Consider the following 14,235-nt stretch of genomic DNA (forward strand, 5'->3'; position numbering starts at 1 on the left):
TTGGCTCTATGAACCCTAAGAAGTTACTGAGTATATTATATATAGAATCTTTACTTATTTGTCAGATTGCAATCATTCTGCCCCCAAAATAAATAAATAAATAATAAAATAATGCATGTAACTTAACTTTAATTGGCTACTATTTTATTTTTAAAATTTCAAGCTGAAATACACATAGCACAGTATTTTTGTGCACTATATTAAATTTAATCAACTGTGTTGATAAGGTACAAATTAACATGCCAATGTAGAGGGGTTAGGTTAAAGCGGACCTCCTCCCTAGCTCAGTCGATTATTTTACTAGAAAGGGTTTCTTTAACTAGCAGACTTCCACTGGGAGGCACTATGGTTAACCCATAGTCACTGGAGATGAAGTTAAGTAACAGTTTCAGTAACAAAGAACCCTATTTAGTCAAAGAGGATGGAAAAAAATAAGCTAGAGAGGGAGGAAATTGAGGAAGCCTGCATGTCCATCAAAATGCAGCTGCAGTCTTCAGATGCTCCTGTCCTCTGCTTGCGCTTGGCTGAGGGCATTGCCCAGTTTTGTAAGAGCCCAAGTATAGAACTTGCTTCTACTTAAATGACTGGGAATTCAGTCAGTTGTCTGACGTGGTATTCTTTATTCTTGGAGAAGGGAAGGATTTAAATTGGAGCACATGATGTATAAAAATACATTTGAATGTGCCTTGGTAAACTTGTTCTTTTAAAACCTAGCAATAATTGATCCATTACTTTATCAACTTCATTATACATGATTTTTTTTAAACCTCTATGTAAGAATTATGGAGCATCACGGCTGATAAGAACTAAGTCGACAGATAAATGACTGTCTGGGTTTACCCATGTTTGTTTACCCAATATTTGTCTACCCCATTGTAAGGTAATATTTCTGTCTTTGCAGAAAGAACGGAAGGAGAAAATTTGGGACCCTGTTCACAGAGTGGCCCTTGCAGAAGCCTGTAGAAAACAGGAAGAATTCGATGTTGCCAACAATTGCCCTTCTCAAGTTGGTGCTAGTCGCTTTTATTTAAACATTACCATATAGTTGTATTACCATAGAGTTCTTAGAGAATTAACCATTTTTTCTCAAGTTTTAAGTTGTTTAATTTTACTAATTTTTCCTTTATTATTTGTCATGAAATCAAATTACATATTTATCAACTTTTAAAAACTTCTGAATGAACATACAGTACACATGTAAAAGTGCATAAACTGTAAGTGTGTAGTCATGAATTATCACAAAGCAAACATTCCCGTATAAGCCGCACTCCAGACTCTGTCTCCTGCCTCTTAAGCTTTGCTCCGTTCCTCCCCAACGGCCACCACGATCCTGACTTCTAACACTATGGAATGATTTTGCCTGTTCTGAACTCTGTAAAATGGAAGCAGTGTGTGTTCTTTCATGCGTGACTGCTTTCACTCAGGTTGTGTTTGTGAGGTTCATCCACGTGTGGGGTGCTGAAGTGGTTTGTTCACTTTTGTTGCCATATGATGGATGCTCCACAATTGATGTCTCCATTCTGCAGATTGATATTTGCTTTGTTTTCAGTTATTGGCTATTATGAGAAATGCTATTGCGAACATTCTTGTGCGTGTCTTTTGGTGGGTCATAAAGTGGTAGTCCCAGTTCATATTCCCACAAGAAGTATGTGAGAGCTCCTGCTGTTCTATGTCCTTAAATAGCCATTAAATTTTTTAAATCAATTTATAAAATGAAAATTATGTCTTGGTTTATTATGAAAGAAATATATGTTAGTTGCAGAAACTTTTGGCCAGCACAGGTATGTAAAGTAGCAAATGAAAACCTCCAAAATGCCACTCCTCCCGAGCATGGTAATAACAACTTGATGTTTATCTTTCTGAGTTTTTCTTTTAGTGTATGCATTTACCTTTTTTTTTCTTTAAATTTACTAAAAAACATATTTAATGAAAAATTAGCTACTTAATACTACATGATAGGCCTAGATCTTACTTATATTTTCTTCATCTTCATCTTTCTGCATCCATGGCATGCATTTACCTTTTTTTAATCAAAAATGGAATCATTTTAGTGGTTCTCAACCCTGGCAGCATATTAGAATCACATGAAGAGCTTTAAAAACTGCCAGTGCTCATACTCTAGAGAGGAATTAAATTAAAACCTTGCGCAGAGACAGGCATTTTTAAAAGCTCCCCAGGACCACTGGCCGGTATATATCTAAATACACATTTAACTTTTATTTACTTAATCTGTGTACATCATCTTTTTTTAACTGCTGTATAGTTTTCTCTTAGATCAATATTTGTGCTTCAACCTCTTAGTAAACACATTAGATGTAGTATTTCAGGTGCCTACATATATACAGCTAACTTTATAAAAGAGGGATCTGGATTTAATTATCCATTTTATTTTATTTTGTATACCAAGCATGTTGATATAGTTTTCTTTAAGGAGGAGTAAATGTTAAATATGTTGAATAAATAAAAACAAAGCATAATTTAAGATTTTTGAAACGTGAAAATTAAATTTATTTATTTATTTTTTGGTGAGGAAGATCAGCCCTGAGCTAACATCTGATGCCAATCCACCTCTTTTCTCTGAGGAAGACTGGCCCTGGGCTAACATCCATGCCCATCTTCCTCCACTTTTATATGGGACACTGCCACAGCATGGCTCGACAAGCAGTGCCTTGGTGCGCACCCGGGATCCGAACCAGCGAACCCTGGGCCGCCGCAGTGGAGCTCGTGCACTTAACCACTTGCGCCACCAGACCAGCGCTGAAAATTAAATTTTTATTCACTAGGACTATTCAGGTTAATGTAGAGCAGTCTAATGTAGTATGTAGTTAAACAAATACTTAGGTTGAAGCATATGCAATTCTCATTTTTGTAGATCAAAATGGTTAAATGGCAGCTTATAGGTACATGGTCGTGAATATAGTATGTATTTAACTTGGCAAATTGTAGAAGAGATAATTCACGGTTTCTGTTATTTATTTGGGTTCTTAAGAAACAGATTTGAAATGGAAACGGTCCTGATATAAAAGTCTGAGAGTCAGCAGCTAACCTATTTTATAGCAATTTTAGAGCTGCTTTTGGAAATGAGTTACAGTTGTGCACCACATAATGACATTTTGGTCAACAATGGACCACGTATATGACGGTGATCCCATAAGATTAGCACCATATAGCCTAGGTGTGTAGCAGGCTATACCATATAGGTTTGTGTAAGTACACTCTGTGATGTTCGCACACTGATAAAATCGCCTAATGACGCATTTCTCTGAACATATCTCCATTGTTAAGCGATGCATGACTGTATACAGATTACAGAGATGTAACCAACACATCTTGGCCAAATGATATCACTAACATGTAGCACAGTGTCTTTCCCAAAGCAGGTGGAGTGAGTGACTGAATGAGAGATTGAGTAAAAGAAGTATGAATTTTTAAATGTTTAGTAGATTAATATCTCCATCATTAAATTGAACTACAAGTTGCATAAATATGAAAAGAAAATTTTCTTACATTTTTCCAGGGTAAAATGACTTTACTATTGAGTCACACTGTGTCTTTGGTTGTATGCTAATATAACTTTTCAAGAGTACAAAATGTACTAATAGTAATGTATTTTCTGATTGATTAGGCAAATAAACTAATCAAGGAGGAACTTCAAAGTCAAGTGGAATTGCTAAATTCTTTTGAGAAGAAGTACAGTGATCCCGGCCCCGTGTGTGACTGCTTGGTATGGCATGATGGTGAAGCCTGGAGGTAAACTTGATGTGTCTCATAGGTCTTCACTTAAACCTGTTTTTGTCTGCTCTGCAGAACGTTAAACCCTCAGAACTCTCCAGAGACTTGGGTCATGTGGCATTAATATCACTAAGCAAAACTATTTGAGAACCAAATTGGGTTTTGGGTAGTTTTGGATAAGCCTTTTGAACCCCAGTATTTTGGACACTAAACCTTAGTCCTGTCCGTCTTAAAGAATCTTATTTCATTAACCAGATAGTGATCATTAACCAGATATTAGCAAGTTGATCATTTACATACCTAGAAATGTTCCTAATTGAAACCGGGCAATTTGGAAAGTAACTGCAAGAGAATGTTGCCAACATCTACTATAAACATTTTAAGGGCAAAGGAGGAAAGTTGGTGAAGATTTCTCAATAGAGATAAGGTGGCTAAGAAGAAACCAGGCAGTGTGATGTGCTGGGGAAGAGCTCAGTCTTTGAGATGGAATCCTAGCTGTGTGACCTTGAACACCCTGTCTACAACTCTCTAAGCCTATTTGCTCATCTGTTAATTGGGATAATAATCTTCCTACTTTGAGGGTTTGTGAAAATTAAATTTGATATTTCTAGACATAGTTAGCACTCAATAAATGTAAGCTATTACTGCTGCTTCTACTACTAGTAGTGGTGGTTTATACTGAGCTACCTATCATGTACATTTTTCAGTTTTTTTCTTAGTGAATCATACCCTGTGTTTCTTGGAGTTGGCTAGTATATGGAAATAGGCTTATGTTTCTACTATAGTTACTTAGTCATATGTGTTTTAGGGTACCTGCAATAAAGCAAGGAGACCCCTCCTCGACACTTGAAATCAAGAATCATTTTGTGGTTTGTGTCCCTGCTCATAAGCAGAGAAGGGTTTCCTGAGATCTGGCAAATACAGAACGTGATGACTTGATTATGTTCTTTGATTGTTTACATAACAGTGCACCTTCCTAAAGGAGGGCTTTCCTTCCATGCATGTGGGCACTAACTCATCTCTGATAGTGGGTATATAAAATTTTTAATCGAATGAGAAATCCCTGCTTCATTTGGGACTAAAAATGTTAATAAAATATTTGCATATAACAATATTTCAATCCAGATAATGTTAAATATTAATGCCGTTTTTGTGTGATTCTGGTATGTTGTTTGGGTGTTTGTATGTATGCAGGTGAGCACACATTATGCACATTTTTTTTGAAAGCTTTGATCACAGTGTTTGTAATATTAAAAAGTTGTTTAGATGTATGGTTTAGTAAATGTTGGTACATCCACCACCTGGTGTTACATGATACAGTCACTCACCGTGGTAAGCCTTAGGTGAGTTTTAGTGTGGGAGAGGAGGCAAGGTTAACGTGAGGAAAATACTAGATAAAAAACTGAGTATATGCAGAAAATATGCTACAAAAGGACTTAAGGAAATGCTAAAATACTGGCAGGGGTTGGGCGGTGGGGCAACAGGTGGTTTCAATTCAAGTGTTTCCTACGGGTGCTGAAAACACTGCAGATTACTTGTCCCGTGGGAAAGGAATTTGGGGTCAAGATGTCCAGGGTGTCAGTGTGTCTTTCCAAATGGTTTCCTTGATCTTCAAGGCAGTTGACAAAGCAAGGAATATATTGTAATAGTTTGTGGGCAGCTATTCTAAGATATCTTTTAGAACTTTTGTGTTGGAAATCAAATTTAATCAAACATTAAATGAACTAAAATCTGAAGTGACTAGAGTAACATTTTAGAAAACCTTGTTATAATAAATGAAAAACACAGCAGAATTATGCTTTCTGGTGCTACTGGAAGTAATTTCACTTTTTTTGCACAGCACTGTACATCTTGTAGGGCTCTGATTCCCCCACCCCATCTCAGAGTTAGATCTGGAATTTTTGAGGAGAATCTTTAAGATCCTAAATTATCTACAGGGAATCTAGGCACTGTCTGCAAGTATTCTCCTTTCAGAAATGGCAGCCGTTTCTGAGGGTGTGTAAAATGACCTTAAGTGCCTTGTTTTGTTTTTGTTTTTGCAAAGAATGTCAAGTCTGCCCTCCCCCTGCCACAGTTCCACTAAATGTTGAAACCGTTTCTCTGTGCTTAGCAGGTAACCTAAGATAACCATACTCCTTAGTATTTGTCAGGATGTATAGTGTCAGAGTGACTCTCACTCAGTAGGGGGCAAAAACTGGTTGAAACAGTATTTATAGAAGTTACATAAAGGAAAGACCATTAATTAGTTTCTTTTCAGTGGTTTTTGACCTTGTTATCTCAGGTTTGGTTTGAGATTCTGTTGAAATCTGTGGATAAAAAAACTGTAGAAAATTGAACAAAGAAATCTATGAAAATGTCTGGGAATTTATAACTCAAACCCCACCCCCCAACACACATACATGTACTCTGATCCTGTCCATGAACCTCATTTCCATATTCCCTTTCTCTGTTTTAACAGCTTTTCCTTGAATTAAGCCAACCAGACCTTCAGAAAGTAATAACCTTGTACCACATTCACATTTGCCCTCTGTGGAGTTATTTAGTGAAGTCAGTAATACTTTATTTCTTAATATGGTGTTTGAGTTGTTGAGTCACTCCATGTTGGTGGTTATAAGAAACTGACCTGTGAAATGTGTCACTATATTTGCTGTGAGAATGTTATTAAAGATGTTGATTAATTCATTCTTTCATCATTTGGCAAATATTTGAGTACCTTCTCTGTACCAGGCAGACTCTAGAGAAGCTACTCCCTGGACTCTAGACTCTGTGGAAGCAAGTACTGGGAACATCTGAACCATCTGGGAAGCAGTAAGAAAGATTCATTGAAGGATCAGCACAAGTTAGCTAAACAGAGAGGGTAGGAAAGGGGGATTGAAGAAAGGGGAACGATCCAGAGGATGATGGAGGAACTGTTAGAAATTTAGAATGTTTGCTGGGCTGGGTGAAAGAAGGGGAGGACCTCAGAGATGATTTCCAGGGTGAACGCTGTTTTGGAGCCAAAAGTTCTACTCTCTGGCAAATATGGAGGATTTGGTGGCGTACCTTTTACCCGTTAACCTCAGTCCTGGTTCCATTTGATATGCCACTTGTTTTCTCTTTGCCTCACTTTCCCCGTAAGTGTTCAGTCTCCTATATCTTGCTGTGTTGTATGTCTTTGTTTGAAATACCATAAATCATTTTAGGCACACGTTGATTGGAGTCTACATCAAAACAAACCAGCAGTTTCAGAGATCCTTCTTTCTAAATTGTTGTAGTTTATTAATGAAATATATGCCTTAGTATTTATAATAAATGCCTTCTCTGTACTACACTGGTGGACTTCCATTGATTCATTGTAGCAACTGTGATTGACTTACTTAGCTTGTTAAAACACAGTTCTTATTTAGAAAATGTGCACAAAGGTCTAATAGCTAAACATGCAGTATTGACCCTTAAATGATGGGCATTCTTTTAGGACTTTTTTATTTTAGCCTTGTTTAGTTTTAATCAGACTGTCTTCTGAAGTGTTCGGAAAATATATTTTAAAAATTGAAAAGTTAATAAAATGGGAAAAGAGCAGACAGGAGGACAACCACAAAACTGTGGAAAGTGCTTTTGGTAAAAAAATAATTGTTTGCCTAAGGCTATTGTAATTATGGGACCGAGGCTCCATATAGTTCATCTAGTTTCAGGGAGCCTACATAAACTGTTGGATTCGTGAAGGCAATTCTAGAAGATGAAGCAGGAAGTAAGGCCTAGGCTATGTGTCAAAATCATCTTAAACTATTCTAAAGCTCTAGACTAAGCTTTCTTAAGTGGTAGAAGATTTTCTGCCTGGAGTTTTGTGATGGACAGCTCCTAAAGCCTTTGTATATGGCTTCATGTAAGGGCTGGGTCCTGTAAGCTGTCTTACCTAATCTTTGCTGATGACTCTTGAAACAGAAGAATCTAAACCAAGCAATTACTGTGTTTGCTGTGGTAGAAATACATGGGTAGCAAGAAGATACCTGAGAAACGATATTACATGGTTTTTAGGAAGGTAAGGAAATAGATAGATTTCATTAGCTACTTTTTATTGTCAATTTACAGAGCCTGCATTGATTCAAATGAAGACGGAGACTTGAGTAAATCTACTGTTTTGAGAAACTACAAAGAGGCCCAAGAATATGGCTCTTTTGGCACAGCTGAGATGTTGAATTACTCCGTTAATATATATGATGATGGAAACCTGCTCTCCATTGTGACCAGTGGAGGTATTCTGTTTCAGATTTGCTAACTAGAGATAAATTTATGAAGTGGTAAGATGATTGATTCCTACAGCCAGCAGCAGGCTTATAGAGAATTTAGAGATCCCAACTGAAGAACTAGATCTGGAAAAATAGATGTGATTTGATTCCCCAGCAAGGTGTTGTTTTTTAAAGTCATAACCAGGTAGGATCCATTCCAAGAGTACAAGCATGGTCCACCCTCAGAAAATCCATCAACGTAATTTGTCTTGTGAACAGTAATTTCACCTCCAGATAGTAACACTTGAGAAATTCACCTGTGAGTGCAGAGAGTCAGGTAAAAGGATCCTCACTGTGCCAATCTGTATAATTTCAGAACAGCTGGAAACTATCTAAATACCCATCAACAAAAGAATAGGTTTTTTAAAAATTGTGTGTGATTCAACCTGTGGAATATATTATATAGCAGTCAAAATGAATAAATCTCCATATACCTTATGCATAAATCTCAAACACTTAAATTTTAATGAAAAAATATACTGATGATAGAACATTTGTGTAAAATTTTTAAACATGCCAGTTAATACTGTATAATATTTATGGATATGTGTGTCTGTATGGTAAAAATATAGAGATGGGAAGAATATGCACACCAGCTTCAGGATCGTGGCTACTTCAGGGGAGGGAGCAAGGAGAATGAGGTAGGGTGGCTGCCTCTACCACCCCTTCCCCAGCTTTACTGAGGTGTAGCTGAAGTACATAAACCGCACATGTACGCACACACAATTGGATATGTTTGATGTAGGTATATACCCAGGAAACGCACCACAGTCGAGTGATGAACATGTTCATCGCCCCCACAAGTTTGCTTGTCTTCCTTTATAATCCAGCCCTTCTCCACCCACCTCCCCAGGTAGCCACTGAACTGCTTTCTGTCACTCTAGATTACTTGGAGTTTTCTAGAATTTTATGTAAGTAGAATAAAAATATTTTTTTTTCCTTGCCTTATTTCAGCGTAGTGGTTTTAAATTCATCCATATCATGATTATAAAAAACTTGTTCCTTATTCCTGAGGAGTCTTCCATCATGCAGATGCACTGTGGTGTGATGATCCATTCACTTGCTGATGTATTTGGGTTGTTCCAACATTTGTGTACAAGTCTCTGTGTGGAAATACTTTTTTGTTTAATTTGGACTGATATCTAGGAGAACTGGTTGGGTAGGGTGGGTATATATTTAAGTTTTTAGGAAACTGCCAAGTTGTTCTTCACAGTGGCTGCGCCCTTTTACCTTACCCACCTGCCAGCAGTGTGAGCCTCCAGGAGCTCCATGGCCTCACCAATAGATGGGGTGGTCAGTGTGCTAAATTTTAGCTGGTCTAACTGGTAGGTAGTGGTGACAAGGTGTTTTTTGGTGGGGGGGGGGAATTACATTAAAATCCATTTCATATTTTTATTGGAAAAAATAGGAATGGAAGAATTGGTAGTATTGGGCCCATGTTCTTGCATGGTAACAGTTGTCTAGAGCTGAGGAGTAAGCCCTGCAGAGACCCAGACCCAGGAAGGGTTGTGTGCTCTCACTTTTGGAGCTCTAGCTACTTCGTTGTCACCCAGACATGAAGGCCCAATGCCAGTTGTCATTTATCATTGCATTTGTGTTATTGCTTATCTGACAGTAGTGGGACATTTTTCTCTGTACCCATGTCTTTTAAGAAACTTTTTCACTTAAAAAAAGGGGTTAATGTTTTTGTTTTTGTTTTACTTGATTGATATTGATATATAACATACATACAGAAAGGTATACAAATCATAAATTGTACACATTAAATTATCACGAAGTGGACACTTCTGTGTAACCACCACCCAGGTCAAGAAATAAACATTATATGAGGCCCCCCCATCATGCCTCTTTCTAACTACTTAACCTCTCCCCCTCCTCCCTAAGTTAACTACTGTCCTGATTTCTATCACTACATTAGTGTGAACCATCTGGTATTGCTGTTTTTATAGGTCGGAGATGATTGAATAGTGGTCATTTCACATGGTTCTACCTAATACAGTGTTTTTCCATTTATATAAATGGGATTATTAAATATATATCCTTTTGTCTGTGACTTGTGTAGATCAACCTTGTTTTTGTGTGTTTCATTTCCTAGTGTATGGGAATAGTCCATAATTATTGCTGTGTAATATTCAATTCTATGAGTATGCTATGTATCCATTTACTATTGATGGATCTTGGGTTGTTGCAAGTTTTTGAATTTTACGAATAATGCTGCCACGATCATTTTTGCACATCTTTTAGGGTGCATGTGGTCGCATTTCTGTTGGGTGTATAGCTACAGGTGGAATTGCTGGATTGTAGCGTATGCCTGTGTTCAGCTTTCCAAAATGCCAGTCTACACCCCCACCGGCAGTTTGAGTGCATATCCCCATCCACAGTGGCTGTTGTCAGCCTCAAAATTTTACCAAGAGGTATCTCGTTGTGGCTTCGGTTTGCGTTTCCCAGATGACTGATGAAGTTGAACATCTTTTCGTATATTTATTTGCCATTTTGTTATTATCCTCTTCTATGAAGTGCTTTTTTAAGTGTTTTGCACATTTTCCTTTTGGGTTCCCTCTTTTCTTTTGGATTTGAAAGATTATATTCTGGATATAAGCTCTTTGTTATTTACATATATTGCAAGTATTTTCTCACCTTTGTGACTTGCACTTTCACTGTCAATGAACAGGGTCGAATCCAGGGTAGCAGAATAGTGTATGTAATTCAAAGAGTTTAACTTTTTGTGAGTTACTGATAAGAGACTTAACATAATAATGTATCATCAGATACTAAGATGAGAGTATATTTTTATTTGGTTATTTTTATTGTGATTAATAATATGCAAATTGAATAGTTGAAACTTTGAGTCTATGAGAATATTTTTCTTTCCTTTTTGTATCTAGGAGCTCATGGAACACATGTAGCTAGTATAGCTGCTGGGCATTTTCCAGAAGAACCTGAACGGAATGGTGTAGCTCCTGGTGCTCAAATTCTTTCAATCAAAATTGGTGATACAAGACTAAGCACTATGGAGACAGGCACTGGCCTTATAAGAGCTGTGAGTGTTTGTGTGCTGTTGACTTAGAAGATTAATGATTGATGATCTGGGATATTTTTAGTTTATAAAGTGCCCTTGGTTTACCAAGAATACATTGAACTGTATTTGGTGTACAGGACTTTGTTTTAAAAAGCAAAAGTGCTTAATTCGTTTTTAAATTATTTTTTATTATAAATTATTAGGGTAAAGTTTTTTGGTATAACCCTTATGAAAATATTATTTATATTATACTTTTCATTTCTGGTAAATTCCCTAGCAAGCTATTTTGAGATACTTTGAAAAACAAAAAAAGACCTCTTAGCCAGCTCATTCCATCAATGTAAGAAGAATTTAACTAACTATATTTCACTTTAATATATGAATTATATTTTATTTACTTTAGCTTTATTGATCTTAGAATTTAGTAAGCATCACTCCATTCCTTCTTCCTCCCTCACGGCCCCCACTCCATTCTGTAAATGTGAGTTTCATGTTTTATTGGTAAGAGACACTTACTCTCCTCTGTCTCCCCTTATCTTTTTTTAAGTTTATCAACCATATACCTGGAAGTAACTTATAAATTTGGATTTGAACTAGAATAAACTGTGGGATTCCATGCCTTTCTTTTACTGCCTAAGCTGTTTCTATAAATTGCTGCCTAAACTAGACTCTTCATCTTTTTAATAGATGATAGAAGTTATAAATCATAAGTGTGATCTTGTCAACTACAGCTATGGAGAAGCAACTCACTGGCCGAATTCTGGGTGAGTGTTGTTTGACACTGTTAGCCGTAGAACCTTAGCTGATGAAGAGTAAGAGATGTTTTTTATGACTGGATTCCACATCACGACTGAAAAAGAGCGGTCGTGGTGGGTAGATGACCACTGTGTGTCTCCTAGACCTCGGGCCCCCTTCCCACGGTCATGTCCTTGATGTCGTTATCCTCTCCTAGCCAGGTAGACTGACAGCCCATCCATCACTCCAGTTCCTCCTTCCACAGCCTGGACTCCACCAGGTGTACTTACCTGACAGAACTCTAGACTTGCAGAAACCCTGTCCTTCCCTTCAGTGACCACACTTGATCCACCACTCTGCTGGAGACCCACACTGACGTCGCACTTAAGTTTATGACCGCAGGTCTCAGAAGTTCACTCCACATTGTCCTTGATCACACTACATTTACCCTTTTCATGCTGTGTGACCATTTTACACCTTCCTTTCTCCTCGGAGACCTTCAGCAACCTTCACTTTCTTCCCTCAGCTGGTGGCTGCACTTTTCTTTTCCATAGAACACAGAAGCACTCGGGGGAACTCTGTGCCCTTTCTGTGACCTACTCTGCCCCACCGTCTCGCCTTCTCTTCTTGTGTAGTCAAGAAGCGCCCAGGATGCACTTGTGACCCGGTCCCATTTCTTCTCTCCTTGGAGACTGCTCCAGCGTCATCCCTCTCCTCTGCTGGATTACTGTCATGACACAGACATGCTCTAGAATCTGCCAGCTTTAAAACAAACAAACCAAAAAACCTCTTCATTTCGCACTGCCTTCACTCCCTTTTCCAGCAAGACTTCCTGTTAGTTGTGTGTATTCACTGTTTGTGTGTCTCAGTTCACCCTGATGTGTCTCACACCCCACCCTGCCACCCGGTGTCTTCCTGCCGCCAGATCAGTGGCTGGGCCTTGACCTGGTGTCACCTCTTTTTTCTTCAGAGTGGTAGCTACTTGAAATTACCTTATCTTGAGTGTTTACTTATGGATCGCCTCTCCCCCACTCCCACCACCTAGCCATCCGTGTATACCTGTCATCCAGTTTCTGAAGCTCTGTTATAAAATCCTGTCAAAATGCAGATTTTACCAAGCCAGACCGTTTGGTTTCCTGTTCTCAGTTACCTAATTTCCTCAGGTATATGGTACTAGGTTTCTTTGAACACACGCCCTTCCTGCCCTTGTAACAAGCTGCCTGTCATCCTCAGTTGTGTCGTTGTGAACGTGATCTTGCCCCTCGTTCTCTTGCTTCAGGATCTTACTTACCTAAGTGGATTTCTTTCTCTTCTCTGGAATTCATCCTTTTAAAGTCATCTTTCCCTAATATTCTTTCCTTCACGCTTGTGATTTGGGAGTGTCCTCGGCCCTGTACCTTTTTTATATTGACTCCATTTTCTTCTTCCTGGTCTAACTCCATCCCTTTCAGTTAATACCAGTACATTTTTCTTGCTTGCTCTCAAGCCAGATTTCTTATACTTGAAATCTTAAGTTCTTCCTGGTGGCTTATTTCTCCTTCACCACTAATCGCACGTATGTGTAGGAATCCACTGAGGAGTCTTTTCTGAACACATTAAGTGGGAGATGCAAGCAAAACCACGTATTGCCCCACTACCCAATGACTGCCAGTATTTCAGTATTTTCTTTCAGTCCTTTTGTAGTTTATTTTCCTACATATATTCAATTTTGTATCTAGCGTTTTCCCCCCATTTAACCTGTTCCCGTAACTCCTTTCCTACACTAAAACCCAACTGGAGGTATCACTTAGAATGGCTGTATCATGTTCCCAATGGTGGATGTGCCAAAATTTACTTAACCATACACTTCAACAATATTTTGGTATTTTGAATACTCTGGGCATAGAAGCTAAGCGTTTTAGTTTGAGAATGTCTTCTGAGTGATTCTGATGTGCTCCTCCTCATTTATAGCCACTATTTTTAGTTCCACTCCGTAGAACCCATGTTTTAGTTTAGTTTTTTTATATAAATCATATTTGAAAATATCTTCACAATTATGATAATATACTGCTTGAAAAGTAGGACAATTTTATATGTTCAAAGGAATTTGCTCTGTCTTTCAGGAGAATTTGTGAAGTCATTAGTGAAGCAGTGTGGAAACATAATATAATTTATGTTTCAAGTGCTGGAAATAATGGTCCGTGTCTTTCTACAGTCGGTTGTCCAGGTGGAACCACGTCAAGTGTAATAGGTGAGTGTCTTGTTTTAGAAATAGACTTGTTTAGAAACAAGCAAACAGAAAAGCTCAGTTAATCCAGTGTTAATTATATCTACTATGTGCAAGACACTGTGAACCCGTAAGTACACCCTCAGGAAACTGAAATCGAGCAGGGACCTGCTAATCTTGAATTTACTCTAATTTAAAGTAGGTGAGAGTAAGTGGTTTAGTGGAAGTACAACTACAGTGCTGTGGGATCACAAAAGTGCACTGACTTCCGATTTGAG

The 14,235-nt window shown here is 38.0% G+C and overlaps 1 protein-coding gene across 5 annotated transcripts in view; it reads left to right on the top strand.

Annotated features, from left to right (window-relative positions):
• TPP2 (tripeptidyl peptidase 2) overlaps nt 1-14,235 on the top strand; it is a 72,520-nt gene that overhangs the window by 17,222 nt on the left and 41,063 nt on the right. For all 5 annotated transcript variants that reach the window (XM_058548448.1, XM_058548444.1, XM_058548445.1 and 2 more), the window contains exons 4-9: nt 902-1,006; nt 3,626-3,750; nt 7,801-7,964; nt 10,883-11,037; nt 11,704-11,780; nt 13,854-13,981. In XM_058548448.1, the coding sequence (XP_058404431.1) occupies nt 902-1,006; nt 3,626-3,750; nt 7,801-7,964; nt 10,883-11,037; nt 11,704-11,780; nt 13,854-13,981 (754 nt within the window). The remainder of the gene's footprint in view (nt 1-901; nt 1,007-3,625; nt 3,751-7,800; nt 7,965-10,882; nt 11,038-11,703; nt 11,781-13,853; nt 13,982-14,235) is intronic.

This window comes from Diceros bicornis, chromosome 9, assembly GCF_020826845.1.
Source record: "Diceros bicornis minor isolate mBicDic1 chromosome 9, mDicBic1.mat.cur, whole genome shotgun sequence".
Lineage (NCBI taxonomy): Eukaryota > Metazoa > Chordata > Mammalia > Perissodactyla > Rhinocerotidae > Diceros > Diceros bicornis.